The sequence below is a fragment of the Lethenteron reissneri genome, chromosome 48 (genome assembly GCF_015708825.2).
Source record: "Lethenteron reissneri isolate LAM-NWPU_2019-01 chromosome 48, ASM1570882v1, whole genome shotgun sequence".
Lineage (NCBI taxonomy): Eukaryota > Metazoa > Chordata > Hyperoartia > Petromyzontiformes > Petromyzontidae > Lethenteron > Lethenteron reissneri.
The window spans coordinates 10,115,885-10,130,489 of record NC_083826.1 but is presented as its reverse complement, the minus strand read 5'-3'; the positions used below and the strand labels follow the sequence as shown (position 1 = coordinate 10,130,489).

The 14,605-nt window shown below is 53.0% G+C and overlaps 1 protein-coding gene across 4 annotated transcripts in view; it reads right to left on the bottom strand.

Annotated features, from left to right (window-relative positions):
* Positions 1–14,605, bottom strand: part of LOC133354767 (retinoic acid receptor RXR-alpha-B-like) — a 143,857-nt gene that overhangs the window by 5,886 nt on the left and 123,366 nt on the right. For all 4 annotated transcript variants that reach the window (XM_061571867.1, XM_061571869.1, XM_061571866.1 and 1 more), the window contains exons 4-7: positions 12,333–12,512; positions 7,790–7,989; positions 6,138–6,267; positions 3,660–3,792 (exon numbers count right to left, since the gene is read on the bottom strand). In XM_061571867.1, coding sequence (XP_061427851.1) covers positions 3,660–3,792; positions 6,138–6,267; positions 7,790–7,989; positions 12,333–12,512 — 643 coding nt within the window. The remainder of the gene's footprint in view (positions 1–3,659; positions 3,793–6,137; positions 6,268–7,789; positions 7,990–12,332; positions 12,513–14,605) is intronic.

The following is a 14,605-nucleotide window of genomic DNA, read 5'->3' as shown; positions in this document are numbered from 1 at the left end:
GCATCCGCACGTCCCACCACCCCCGCATCCGCACGTCCCGCCACCCCGTTATCGAGCAGCAGCGAAGTGGTCCGCGTGACTCCGAGCCGTGCGGCGTGGCTGCGACCACATCCTCCGCCGAGCGGCGAGTCCCCGCTCTCCAGGGCCACGGCGTAATTCGTGACTAAATGAATCCGCTAGGCTCGCGCGCTTTGTTTATTTCACGAGCGAGAGCTTTGTACCTCCCCCCCGAGCGAAGGCCCGCACTGAGCCACGCAGCTCCTCGCCAAGTGCCACTCGACCAGGAGACAGCGGCAGCAGCCACGGGCTTGCTAGGAGCATCGTCCACGCGCCTTTACATGCGGTTAATTATAACGATACTATCTCATGCGGGGCTTTTACCACTTGATAAGTTCACTAAGTGCGAGTAAGTTATTCCTTCCCAAGTGCTCCTCCCTTTCATTATTCCATTTCTTCCTCACCGTCCCCTCGCCCACTCGGTGGGGCAGCAGCGAGCCAAATATCCCCCCTCTTCTAAACCCAGGAGCACGGCGTTCGGAACTTGTGTCCGCGGAGTTTCTGTACCCCCCCCCCGCCGTTCCCTGCACCGCGGTTCGTGCTCTGCACCGGGGTCTCGAAAAAAACAAGAATAGGTTTTACCCTATCTCGCAATAAAACAGGCGTTCAGATGTTCAAACACCAAGTTTGAACATCAAGTTACCCTGTGCAAGGCATCAAGTCTGCATTCACTGTTTGCATGTTTTGACGCACGCTTTGAATATTTGGCTGCTATAAATTTCCGCGTGATCAGCCACTTTGTTGAGCTATCATCTGTGATGGCCAGGTCGCTTCTGAAAAAGAGCTACATCGCTCAGTGGGCCTTACCTGCTAGAATTAAAAAAATTGCGAGTTAACATATTATGGAGTTGATTAATTTGTGTACGTATCTTGCTCTGTATAACACTTAGTAGCAGGCTTTCATGACCAATCTTATCCATAAGAGGTTTTTAGGGTTAGATCACTTAAATATAAATGTGATATTAAACCGGCCACCACCCAACACAGCCAATTAGTAAGGTTTGCCACGTAAACAAAACATGAACATTTGTTACTAGTTCAGCAAGCCAGTGTGTTGGAGAGCAAACCCACAACATTTACCATTCGAGTACCATGATGTTTTGCCGGTAACTACAGTGAGGGAAAAAAGTATTTGCTCCCCTGCTGATTTTGTACGTTTGCCCACTGACAAAGAAAGTATCAGTCTATAATTTTAATGGTAGGCTTATTTGAACAGTGAGAGACAGAATAACAACAAAATCCAGAAAAACGCATGTCAAAAATTTTATAAATTGATTTGCATTATAATGAGGGAAATAAGTATTTGACCCCTCTGCAAAATATGACTTAGTACTTGGTGGCAAAACCCTTGTTGGCAATCACAGAGGTCAGACGTTTCTTGTAGCTGGCCACCAGGTTTGCACACATCTCAGGAGGGATTTTGTCCCACTCCTCTTTGCAGATCTTCTCCAAGTCATTAAGGTTTCGAGGCTGAGGTTTGGCAACTCGAACCTTCAGCTCCCTCCACAGATTTTCTATGGGATTAAGGTCTGGAAACTGGCTAGGCCACTCCAGGACCTTAATGTGCTTCTTCTTGAGCCACTCCTTTGTTGCCTTGGCCGTGTGTTTTGGGTCATTGTCATGCTGGAATACCCATCCACGACCCATTTTCAATGCCCTGGCTGAGGGAAAGAGGTTCTCACCCAAGATTTGATGGTACATGGCCCCGTCAATCGTCCCTTTGATGCGGTGAAGTTGTCCTGTCCCCTTAGCAGAAAAACACCCCCAAAGCATAATGTTTCCACCTCCATGTTTGACGGTGGGGATGGTGTTCTTGGGGTCATAGGCAGCATTCCTCCTCCTCCAAACACGGCGAGTTGAGTTGATGCCAAAGAGCTCCATTTTGGTCTCATCTGACCACAACACTTCACCCAGTTGTCCTCTGAATCATTCAGATGTTCATTGGCAAACTTCAGACGGGCATGTATATGTGCTTCCTTGAGCAGGGGGACCTTGCGGGCGCTGCAGGATTTCAGTCCTTCACGGCGTAGTGTGTTACCAACTGTTTTCTTGGTGGCTATGGTCCCAGCTGCCTCTAGATCATTGACAAGATCCTCCTGTGTAGTTCTGGGCTGATTCCTCACCCGTTCTCATGATCATTGCAACTCCACGAGGTGAGATCTTGCATGGAGCCCCAGGCCGAGGGAGATTGACAGTTCTTTTGTGTTTCTTCCATTTGCGAATAATGGCACCAACTGTTGTCACCTTCTCACCAAGCTGCTTGGCGATGGTCTTGTAGCCCATTTCAGCCTTGTGTAGGTCTACAATCTTGTCCCTGACATCCTTGGAAAGCTCTTTGGTCTTGGCCATGGTGGAGAGTTTGGAATCTGATTGATTGATTGCTTTTGTGAACAGGTGTCTTTTATACAGGTAACAAGCTGAGATTAGGAGCACTCCCTTTAAGAGTGTGCTCCTAATCTTAGCTCGTTACCTGTATAAAAGACACCTGGGGGCTAGAAATCTTTCCGATTGAGAGGGGGTCAAATACTTATTTCCCTCATTAAAATGCAAATCAATTTATAACATTTTTGACATGCGTTTTTCTGGATTTTGTTGTTGTTATTCTGTCTCTCACTGTTCAAATAAACCTACCATTAAAATAATAGACTGATCATTTCTTTGTCAGTGGGCAAACGTACAAAATCAGCAGGGGATCAAATACTTTTTTCCCTCACTGTACAGCTAGCTTCATCACGATGATCGTCGTTATCAACACATCGCTGTGCTGAAATAGCGACTAATTGGCAGGTATTGTTTACGTCACAAACCTCACCAATTGGCTGTGTCGGGCGGTGGTGGTAGCAGCTTTAACGACGACACAACACTTAAATGTACGCGATCTAACCCAAAGCAAAACAAAAAAACCTCTCGCATGGACTTCCTCCTGTGCGTCCCCGTCACGGTGGACCCGGGCTGTGGGCGGCTGACGCCGGTGACGGTGACCGAGGGGGCTTCGTAGCTCTCGCGGGCGGCCTCTGCCGGCGTGAAACCCTGAACGTCCGCGACCGACGCCCGTTGTCACGGCGCCCGCAAAGCCAAAAGCAGCGCACGCGCGATGTCTACGGGAGCCGACTGCTCTCCCAACGAAGTCCCGGAGATCTATCGCGCCGCCTCTCTCCCAAGCAACCCCCCGAGGTGCAGGTTCTGTTCCTGCGGTGACCAGCGGTGACCAGCGGGGCGCTTGCTCCCAGGCCTGGGGAGCATCGCTTTGTGCCTTTGAGTAGGAAGCCAATCGGAGACGTTAGCGCTCTCTATGTCGCTCTCTAAGCTGGCCTTTCTCTCCGTTCACCCCGCAGGTTCTGTTTATTTCCTGCTTCCCATACACATTGGGATCTATGGATGAAATGCACCACTGTACAAATGTTAATTATTATTATTAAATGCACATCATCATAATGGTCGTCCTCCTCGTCCCTCTCGTCAACAAGCGTGCCGCATCGAATTGAATTCGGCAGAAATGAACGCACTCAAAATGTCCGTGCGAATCAATCAAAATCGTCTGCTCTGGAGAGAGGTGTGGGAGGAATTTGGTGGCGTGGGAGTGCGGCTGCTCCGGCGCCCACCGGTCGAAGATGGAGCCGACGCCGGCGCTGTGGGCACTGCTGCGGTGGACGTGCAGCCCCGTGGCCAACAGGATCCCGTCGGAGACGCCGATCGAGCGGTGCGAGAACGACGCGATCAGCAGCTCGTTCCACCCTACACATTAAACACACACGCACAAAGACAAAGATCCCCCGTATAGCCTTAGCAGACTGTTGGGGAAAGTGCTGTTCGCGAGCACCTATGAAGGCCGGCATGGCACACGAGGGGGTGGGTGGGTGGCCAGCACCACGCCCGGCCGCCCTTGTCTCCCGAGTAGAAATGTTAACACACTGCACCAGGTATTAATTTGAGGCCAAGTCGACCTAGGAGAGGAAGTTCAGGACCAGCTCACTGGTGTTGGCCATGAGCAGGAATCGAACTCGGGTGGTCCAGTTTCGTAGCGCAGAGCACTACCCGCAACACTGCCACTCTACACATACACCCACACATTACACACACGTTACATACACATTATATACACACACACACATTACAAACACGTTACATACACATTATATACACACACACATTACACACACGTTACATACACATTATATACACACATTGCACACACGTTACATACACATTATATACACACATTACACACACGTTACATACACATTATATACACACATTACACACACGTTACATACACATTATATACACACATTACACACACGTTACATACACATTATATACACACATTACACACACGTTACATACACATTATATACAAACATTACACACACGTTACATACACATTATATACACACATTACACACACGTTACATACACATTATATACACACATTACACACACGTTACATACACATTATATACAAACATTACACACACGTTACATACACATTATATACACACATTACACACACGTTACATACACATTATATACACACACACATTACACATACGTTATATACACATTATATACACACACATTACACATACGTTATATACACATTATATACACACACACACTACACACACGTTATATACACATTATATACACACATTACACACACGTTACATACACATTATATACACACATTACACACACGTTACATACACATTATATACACACACACACATTACACACACGTTACATACACATTATACACACACACATTACAAACACGTTACATACACATTACCTACACGCATACGCATACTGTACAATGCACACACGCGTGCCTCAGCTACCAAGACTACTCTTGGCCTCACGTTAACCAGCGGCACGTGGTCAAGCGTGCAAACTTGGGACCCGTTTCAGCCTCGCGGGCCTCATCAGCAAGGCCTCTCGTCTCGTATCTTTAAGACCTCTTGGCTGTCCATCGACAAGGATGATGATGGCGATGATGATGGCGATTGCTCCTCTTGTGGATGGGGGGTAGGGATGGGTCGGCGTTTTTGGCGCTCGTGCCACTTCACGTGGCCGTGGAGGCCGACGCGAGAGCCGTGCGCTCTGCCGCTGCAGCTGGGACACGTGCGGAGCGTGTCGGGTGTCGGATGGCGGATGGCGTTATCCCGGCTACGCGTCAGTGTCTCTGGGTGCGTCTCTCGCATCTCCTCTGCGAAGATGGCGACTTCCGGGTGCCGAACCCCTCTGGCGCAGGTGGACCGCCAGGTGGACCTGTCCAACGCCCGGAGTTCCAGGCTGGAGGGATCGATGTTGCAGCGGGTCCTTGCTGTGGTCCTTGAAGTGCTTTTGATGTCCCAGAGCGGAGCGTTTGGCTGCCCTGAGTTGGACGTAGAGAACTCGACGGGGGAGGCGGTGATCAGGCCGTGCGGACCACCTGGCCAAGCCAGCGGAGGTGTCGTTTAGCTGCACTCGCCTCAGCGCAGAACGACTTGGTGTGGAAGGCTTCCAGGATGTCGATGTGCCGCCTATATGGGGCCCAGGTCTCTGAGCCGTAGAGCCAGGGTGGAGACACAAACGGCGTTGCAAAACTGCCACCTTGGTGTGGGTCTTGAGGTGACGGTTCTCGAAGACCCTGGCCCGTCCGAAGGAAGCCGAGGCTCCGTGTTGACGCGAGCGTGGATTTCGTCGTCAAGTCAAGCGAGCGCGCAGGAGAGAGGGCAGAAAGGAGGCAAGTGAAATTGGGAACCAATTTGATGTGAAGACCGCCGATATTGAAAGGAGGGAGTGAGGTGGACGCGGATGAGAGTTGAGCAATTGTTTCTGTCTTCTGGGTAAGATGCGAGAGTCCTTGCCTACAACATTTGGCAGTTCACCAGCATTGAATCATTCAAGCGAGTCTGACTCTGCTGATGAGACAGTGCGTGTCGAAACCGGACAGACGACACTCGGACCGCTCGTGATCAGCCCCTTTGGCCGCCGATAACCGTGACTGCCGAGGCGGGGCCTGGCGGCGGCACAACCAGAAGGGGTCACGGTGAGGGAGGAAGGAAGCCGTGGTGGTGGTGGTGAGGGGGGGGTGTTACCGGCTCTCAGCAGGATCACTTGGTCGTCGAGGGGGAGCTCAGAGAAGTGCGGCACCCTCTTGGACCACTCGACGAGCGTGAAGAGCTGCTTGTCGGCCGCTTGGCAAATGTTCGTGACAGGGTCGTTCGGCTGCAAAACACAAAACGTTGAATGGCTTTAGAAATTGTATATTTGTATATGTATATACGCACACACTCCCACCCCCGAATTAGTACCGATTGTACTGTGGGTGTCAGGTCACGGGACGAAGTTTCTCCATTCGAATATCTAACTCACTCGCTCGGTCAGGCTCACTCACACTCACTTACTGACTGAAGCACTCACTCACATGCAAACTCACAACAACAACAACAGCCGCCATTCGGCACTTAATGGCGGTAATGTCACCACGGTGCCTGTACCAGGCTATGTGCACTTTGAGGTCATGTGAAGTATTCAAGGTCGATCTTGACACCAAGATCGACCTTGGCAAGTCCCCTCAGCGCCACATCCTCCTGTACCGCATCAGTCCATCTCTTTTCCAGCCTGTGTCGTGCCCATTAAGCCCCCTCTATCTGGCCAATTAGGCATGCGGTGGCTGGGCATGCGGGCTACATGACCCAGCCAACGCAGCCTTGCCTGCCGGAGGAGCTCACCGATGAGAATGTGTCCAGATCTTTCAAGGATTTGTGAGCTCCTTACACAATCCAGCCTGGTTAAAATCTGAATGGATCGGAGGCAGGCTAGCCTGAATGTTCCGAACTGGCGGAGATGTTCCATTAGAGGGGTCCACGTTTCACAAGCGTAGAGAAGGCATGACGGCCTAGAAGACCCGAAGCATCGTGTGGAGCGACAGACCAAGTAGCTTCCATACAGCATTACGTAGCCAGCCAATAAAAAGATAATGCCGCTCGACTGATTCGGAGTGAGACCTTTGCTGTCAAACCGGAGCTGGTCATAAGCACACTGCCCAGGTATTGAAAACTCTCCACTCTCTCCACAACTGCTCCATCACCAATTGGGAATTGAGGGGGTGGAGTGTTAGATGGCACAAAATACCCAAGCAGGTGCTTAATTTTGGTGGGGCTGATGGTAAGACCCCCGCCTCTTAGCGGCACGCTCCAGGTTTAGCAGCAGTGCCTCCAACTCCTCCTCAGAGTGAGCAGCAATCACCAGATCATCAGCATACATACCATGGTTGACCAATAGGGAGAAATCCCTCAACCGCACCGGGCATCGATCAGCCTCCCACTGTATGTGTACCAGATATAAATTTCTCCGGAAGAACCATGAAAAGCTTCTCAGACTACGTGGTCAAAGGTGATGTTAAATAATGTGGGAGCCAGAGGATATCCCTGTTGCACCCTAACGTGAACTTCTGGCCACGAAGCTTTACCCGGGCCTTTACCCGGGCACGAAGAACAACCCAGAGCCATGGCCTATTGATGGTATCATAGGCCTTTACCAGGTCAATAAAGCAGAGATGTAGGTCCCGTTGGCATTCCCCAACACCTCTGCTGTAGCAGACGGACAGAGAATATGGCGACCATGCACGACCACCCTTTCTTGAAACTACTTTGGGGCTCAGCAAGCTTCTCCATGGCATGCCTGGCAAGGCGATGTTGACCAATCCTTGCCAGGACCTCTCACACTCACGCACACACGGACGCACCGAGGTGCCGGGGGAGGCGGTACGGCTCCTGCCGCCGCCGCCGCCACCGCCGCCGCCGGGCTCGCAGCCGCCCTCAGTCTTGGGCTCCACGGCGAGCTCGGCCTCCAGGATCTTGTCGACCGGCATGTCCTCGAGCGGGACGCCGCCCTCGCTGTCGCAGTCCTCGCGCTCCCTACCCCGCTGGCGCTCCTCCTGCACGGCTGCGGTGGCGTCGGCAGTGGCGGCGGCGGTGGTGGGGCACAGAGTAGGGGAGGGGGGGGGACGCTGTAGCCGCCGTCATGTGGACGCGCCAGGCCATCCGCGTGTCTGCGCGTCAGGTCGCTTTGTGTGCGCGAGCTGCACGTATGGTGTGTGTGTACGTGGGTCTGTGTGTGTACGTGTGTCTGTGTGTGTGTCTGTGTGTGGACGTGTGTGGACGTGTGTCTATGTGTGATGTGTGCTTGTTTATGTACATGTATCTGTGTGTGTATGTTTGTCTGTGTGTCTGTGTGCGTGTACGTGTGTGTGCGTGTACATGTGTCTGTGTCTACGTGTTTGTGTGTGTCTATATATGGGGAGCGGTAGTGTATTGGTTAGCGTGCTGCACTACGGACCTGGCGACCCGCTCACGGCCAACACCAGTGACAATTATCTGAACCGGTTCTGGGCCTCCCCTAGGTCGACTCAGCCTCAAATGAGTACCTGGTGCGGTGTGTAAACATCGCCATTGGGGAGACAAAGGCGGTCGGGCGTGGTGCTGGCCACCCACCCCCTCGTGTACCGTTCCCGACTTCATATCGCTAACAGCACTTGCCACTACAGTCTGTTAAGGCTATATGGGGGATCTTTGTCTTATTGTGTCTGTATGTGTACGTGTGTCTGTGTGTCTGTGTGTATCAGGGTGGTTATATAGCAATTAGCGCGCTGCGCTACGGACCCGACTATCTGGGTTCAATTCCGGTCACGGTCAACACCAGTGAAGATTATCTGAACCGGTCATGGGCCTCTCCTAGATCTACTCAGCCTAAAATGAGCACATGGTGCGGTGTGTAAACATCGCCACTGGGGAGACAAAGGCGGCCGGGAGTGTTGTTAGCCACCCACTGCCACATGTGCTGTGCCGGCCTTCATAGGTGCTTGCTAACAGCACTTGCCCTAACTGTCTGTCAAAGGCTATACGGGGGATCTTTGGCAGGGCGGGTGTGAACCGGCATGCAGCGGGAATCGTGAGGGACTGGAGGTGGTTGATGTGGGATGGGAGGGATGGTGACTTTTGAACGGTTTCAATGTGTCAGTAGACGTGCAAACTCGTGCACGTCTACTGACACATTGCACCATTGTACCCCGCTCATGGTACCTAAAATTGTAAGCACTAACCCAGACACTCTTCTAACTATGCTAAAGCCTGTGTCTACAAAAGACGTTTTCGCTTTAATTGAATCACTTCCTTTGAAGTCATCTCCACTCGACGTGCTCCCAGGTTCCTTGTTCAAGCAATGTGCTCCGGAACTCACCATCATGATCAGGAACATCGCAAATGCCTCCTTCTCTTCGGGGTGTTTTCCGTCCAACCTCAAATCTGGCCTGGTTTCTCCCTTGTTAAAGAAACCAAATCTAGATCCGGATGACCCATCTAGTTATCGTCCCATCACTAACCTCTCGAACCTCTCTAAACTCCTTGAACGACTAGCCCTCGCCCAGCTACAACCACACGTCACCTCCTCCGCAAACTACTGCAACTTCCAGTCAGCTTACCGTCAAAACTATTCCACAGAAACAGCACTCACTAGGGTGCTCGATGACATTTTAACGATCGTTGATTCCGGCTCAACTGTTGCACTTGTAAGTCTGGACATTTCGTCAGCCTTCGACACCATCAACCATTCGCTCCTTACTTCCCTCCTGAAATCCGACTTCGGTATATGCGGCTCAGCACTCAAGTGGATAGCTTCGTACCTTTCTGACCGGCAATCCTCAGTCAGGGTGGGCATGTCCACATCGCCTGAAACAAGAGCATTATGCGGGGTTCCCCAGGGCTCTGTTCTAGGTCCCCTGCTCTTCACAGCCTACACTTCCCCGATCGGCCGACTCATTGCAAGCTTCGGTGTTAAGCATCACTCATACGCGGATGACACGATTCTATTCACCGCCATCGATTCTAGCAATGCATCTGGATTCGAGAGGCTCTCGGAATGTACCACCGCCATGCAACAATGGTTCACTGCACACAACCTAGCCCTTAATCCGAAAAAGGCAGTGGCCATCATGTTAGGTACCAAGCAACGTCTCAATTCAGCAGCACTCCCCACACACATACACATCTTCGGTCATAGCATCAAGTTCACCAACCACTTCAGCTACCTCGGTGTCATCCTAGATTCAACTTTATCCTTCGACCGTCAAACCAACCATATCATCAGCTCATGTAACTTTCACCTGAAGGCTCTTAGACACATACGTCCTCTCATCTCTACTGAAATTGCCAACACTTTGGCATGTTGCATAGTTGGGTCTCGCCTTGACTATTGTAACTCCGTCCTTGTCCGGACCTCCGCTGGCAACCTAAGGAAGCTTCAAAGACTACAAAATAACCTAGCACGCGTCGTCATTGCCCACACTCATCCCCGCCTCGACTCACTAGCTCGTCTCCGCGCTCTCAACTGGCTCCCCATTGCCAGTAGGGTCACATACAAGACCGCCGCCTCTGCCACAATGCCTTCATATCCGCCTGCCCGCCGTATCTTTCTTCATTACTGACAACTTGCAGCTCAGCACATGCCAGATGCCTGCGCAGCGCGACTCACGACCTCCTCTCAATACCAAGATCCAGGATGGTCATGTCTACGCGCAGCTTCTCGGTGGCAGCCCCAACAGTCTGGAACGATATCCCTCTGCACATTCGCAGCATCACCTCAATCGCCTCCTTCAAGAGACACTTAAAAACTCACCTCTACAATCATGCTTTTGAGCGACTCTGAGCTTGGCTCCGCGCCTCTGAGTTGCGGCCACTACGTCTGCAAATTTGCGCGCGTTACAAATTGTACTATTATTATTATTACTACGACGATCACTTCGCTCGTTCACAAGCGAAAGCTTCACCGAGTCACGAGACTCCTTCTGAGGAGGGTGCAGCCAAGTTTCGTGCACGCCGTTGAGCTGGCCAATCGCGCCGAGGGAGCTCCTCAGGGCCTTGAGGTGCCGCACGCGGCGGGAATCGGCACCGTTTGATCCCGGCAACGACGTTGGGCGCGTGTTGGGGGCGTTCGACAAGTTCGGCTACCGATCGGAGCTCTCCCGTAGGGTCCCGATCGCCTCGTCCCCGCCGCGGCGACGTACGACGCCGTCGTCTCAGTCCGCGACTCGTTTCACAGACCCACGGTGGCTCCGCCCCGCGCATAGCGCGCCCGGATACCCAGCCCGCGGCGGCGTTCTAAGCGAGCGCCGGTGGGACGCGATCGACGGTCGCCGCAGCGCTTCCCGGCACGCGAGCGGAAACGGCCGATAATCTTGGACGACGCGCGATGCCCGAATTGTTTTGGCGACAGGTAGATTATCACCTCTCATTGTGTCTTTGGTGGGGGGGTGCGGGGGGGGGGGTGCATCTCCCGATAACCAAACGAGGGGCACCGGTCTTCCAAAAGGCCCACACTGACAATGTCAAGCTTTCATCACCCCAAAATCCGCCCCATCTTGTCGGATTGTGTAAGCTAAGCAGCTTGGAGCCTGCCTAGCACTTCATGAGTGCTTGCCGGATGCTGCAGGCGTGGCGCTGCAAGGGTCAGAAGGTGGCAGTGTCGCGTCGTGCCACCCCTCATGCGAGTTGGGCTCTCCCTGGGCTCTCTCGGCCCGATGGCTTCTCACAGTGGCTCCTCACTTCACTTAGGGCTAAGTCGGCCTAGGAGAGACTCATTACTGGATCCTCATTTTAGGCTGAGTGGACCGAGCGGTGCTTCCACACGGGATCTTCACGTCCGGTCGAGCACACTTGGGCGGTGGCCCATCGCCCAAACCTTCGTTCCGGCAGTGGACTTCAGCCTGGAGAAAACTTTAGCCTGTAGTGAACTTTAGCCTGGAGCGGACTGTAGCCTCAGCGAACGTCAACCTGGAGTGCACTTTGGCCTGGAGCCGACTTTAGCCTGGAGTGGACTTTAGCCTGGAGTGGACTTTAGTCTGGAAAGGACTGTAGCCTGGAGTGGGCTGTAGCCTGGAGTGGACTGTAGCCTGGAGTGGACTTTAGCCTGGAGTGGGCTGTAGCCTGGAGTGGACTTTAGTCTGGAGTGGACTTTAGTCTGGAGTGGACTTTAGCCTGGAGTGGACTTTAGTCTGGAGTGGACTTTAGTCTGGAGTGGACTTTAGCCTGGAGTGGACTTTAGTCTGGAGTGGACTTTAGCCTGGAGCAGACTTTAGCCTGGAGCGGACTTTAGCCTGGAGTGGACTGTAGCCTCCGTGAACTTCAACCTGGAGTGCACTTTGGCCTGGAGCCGACTTTAGCCTGGAGCAGACTTTAGCCTGGTGTGGACTTTAGTCTGGAGTGGACTCTAGCCGGCGGGCGCACCGCGCTCACCTTCGCGCTTCATGCCGGTGTTGAGGCACTTCTGGTAGCGGCAGTACTGGCAGCGGTTGCGCTGCCGCTTGTCCACGATGCAGCCCTTGGTGTCGCGACACGTGTAGGTGAGGTCCTTGCGCACCGTGCGCTTGAAGAAGCCCTTGCAGCCCTCGCAGCTGTACACGCCGTAGTGCTTGCCTGGTGCACGCACGCACAGACACCCCATAATATATGGGTTTTTTTGGGTTAGATCGCGGAAATATATATCATGGATGACGTTGGTCGCAAAAGCCTACGTGTTAAAAAGACACCCCGCGTAGCCTCGACGGACTGTCGGGGCAAGAGCTGTTCGCGAGTAGCGCCTACGAAGGCCGCGTGGGTGGGTGGCCGGCACTGCGCACGCCCGGCCGCCTTTGTCTCCCCAGCAGCGATGTTTACGCGTCGCACCGGGTACTCGTTTGAGGTCGAGTCGACCCACGGGAGGCCCGGGACCGGTTCAGATAATCGCTACCACCGGTGTCGTTGGTGGCCGTGAGCGCGAATAGGATTCGGGTCGCCGGGTTCGTAGTGCAGCACAGCGCTCACCAGCTGGGACGAGCGGGCACAAACACGCACGCCGCACTCACGCGCGTATACGCAGAGCATACATAAAGATGGACAGAAGCGAGAATAAAACATGCTTACCGATACACAAAGGGAGAAAAACACGAGGATATGACAAATACAAATAAAATCAGCCCTACGTGACACTCTGTGATTGCAAATCCAGAGTGGGAACGCAAACAAAGGGAACCAATTAATGTGGTGGTTGTTTTTTTTTTCCCCCGTGGTGGCCACACGTCCATTAGAACTCTCATCGCGGACTGGGGAGCGTGGGGATGTGCGCTGCCAGGGACGGCAAGAGCTAGGGGCGGCACGGCCACCGCCGATTGTTCACTGGACACGAGAGCACCGCTGACTCGTCGGCAGCCACGGCCCACGCCCAATGGAATCCCATTGAGAACACACACACATACAGAATATACACACACAGAACATACAACAACAACCGCCATTCGCCACTAAGTGGTGGTGACGTCACCACGAAGCTTGTGCCAGGCTATGTGCACCTTGAGGCCACGTGAAGTGTCGAACGCCCGCTGGCAGGAGGTCACGGGGCAGACCCAGGTGCCACGGGTCGACTGACTGAGATGACCGAGATGACTGGCTGATGCACCACCTGTGCCCCCTACTGTGCTCCGCTCGTTGTTGTGAGCGTCGCTCCTCCACCCTCTGTTGTTGTTGGAGGGCGACTGCCTCCAACTGCCCAGTAGCGTCCTTCACGAGCCTCCTCCACAGAGGCCGATCTTGACACCGCTGGTACCAGTCATCGGCAAGTCCACTCAGCTCCACGTCCTCCTGTACCACATCACTCCATCTTTTCTCTAGCCCATGCTGCGCCCGTTTAGCCCCCTCGAACAAAAGCTGTTTAGGCATGCAGGTGGCTGGGCATGCGGGCTACATGACCCAGCCAACGCAGCCTTGCCTGCCGGAGGAGCTCACCGATGAGACTTTGCCCAGATCTTTCAAGGATTTGTGAGCTCCTCACACAATCCAGCCTGGTTAAACCCAGGATGGATCGTAGGCAGGCCAGCCTAAATGTTTCAAACCGGCGAAGATGCTCCATTAGGGGGGTCCACGTTTCGCAAGCGTAGAGAAGGGAGGGAATGACTGTGTCCGATAAGACCTGAAGCTTCGTGCGGAGCGACAGACCAGGCAGCTTCCACACAGCGTTACGCAACCGATGAAAAGATATTGCCGCTCGACTGATTCGGAGTGAGACCTCTGCTGTTAAACTGGAGCCGGTCATAAGCACACTACCCAGGTATGAGAAACTCTCCACTTTCTCCACTACTGCCCCATCACCGATTGGGAGTTGTGGGGGTGGAGTGTCAGATGGTACAAAATACCCAGGCAGGTGCTTAGTTTTGGTGGGGCTGATGGTAAGGTCCCACCTCTTAGTGGCACACTCCAGTCTCAGCAGCAGCATCTCCAACTCCTCCTCTGAATGAGCAGCTATTACCAAATCATCGGTATACATAACGTGGTTGACCAATAGGGAGCCACCCCTTGATCGCACCCGGGCATCGATCAGCCTCCCATTATATCTGTACCAAATGGAAATTCCCCCGGTACAGCTATTGAAGGCTTCACGAACTACGTGGTCAAAATAGATGTTAAATAAAGATACACACACACAGAACACACACACAGAGAACATACACACACACACACACACAGAACATACACAC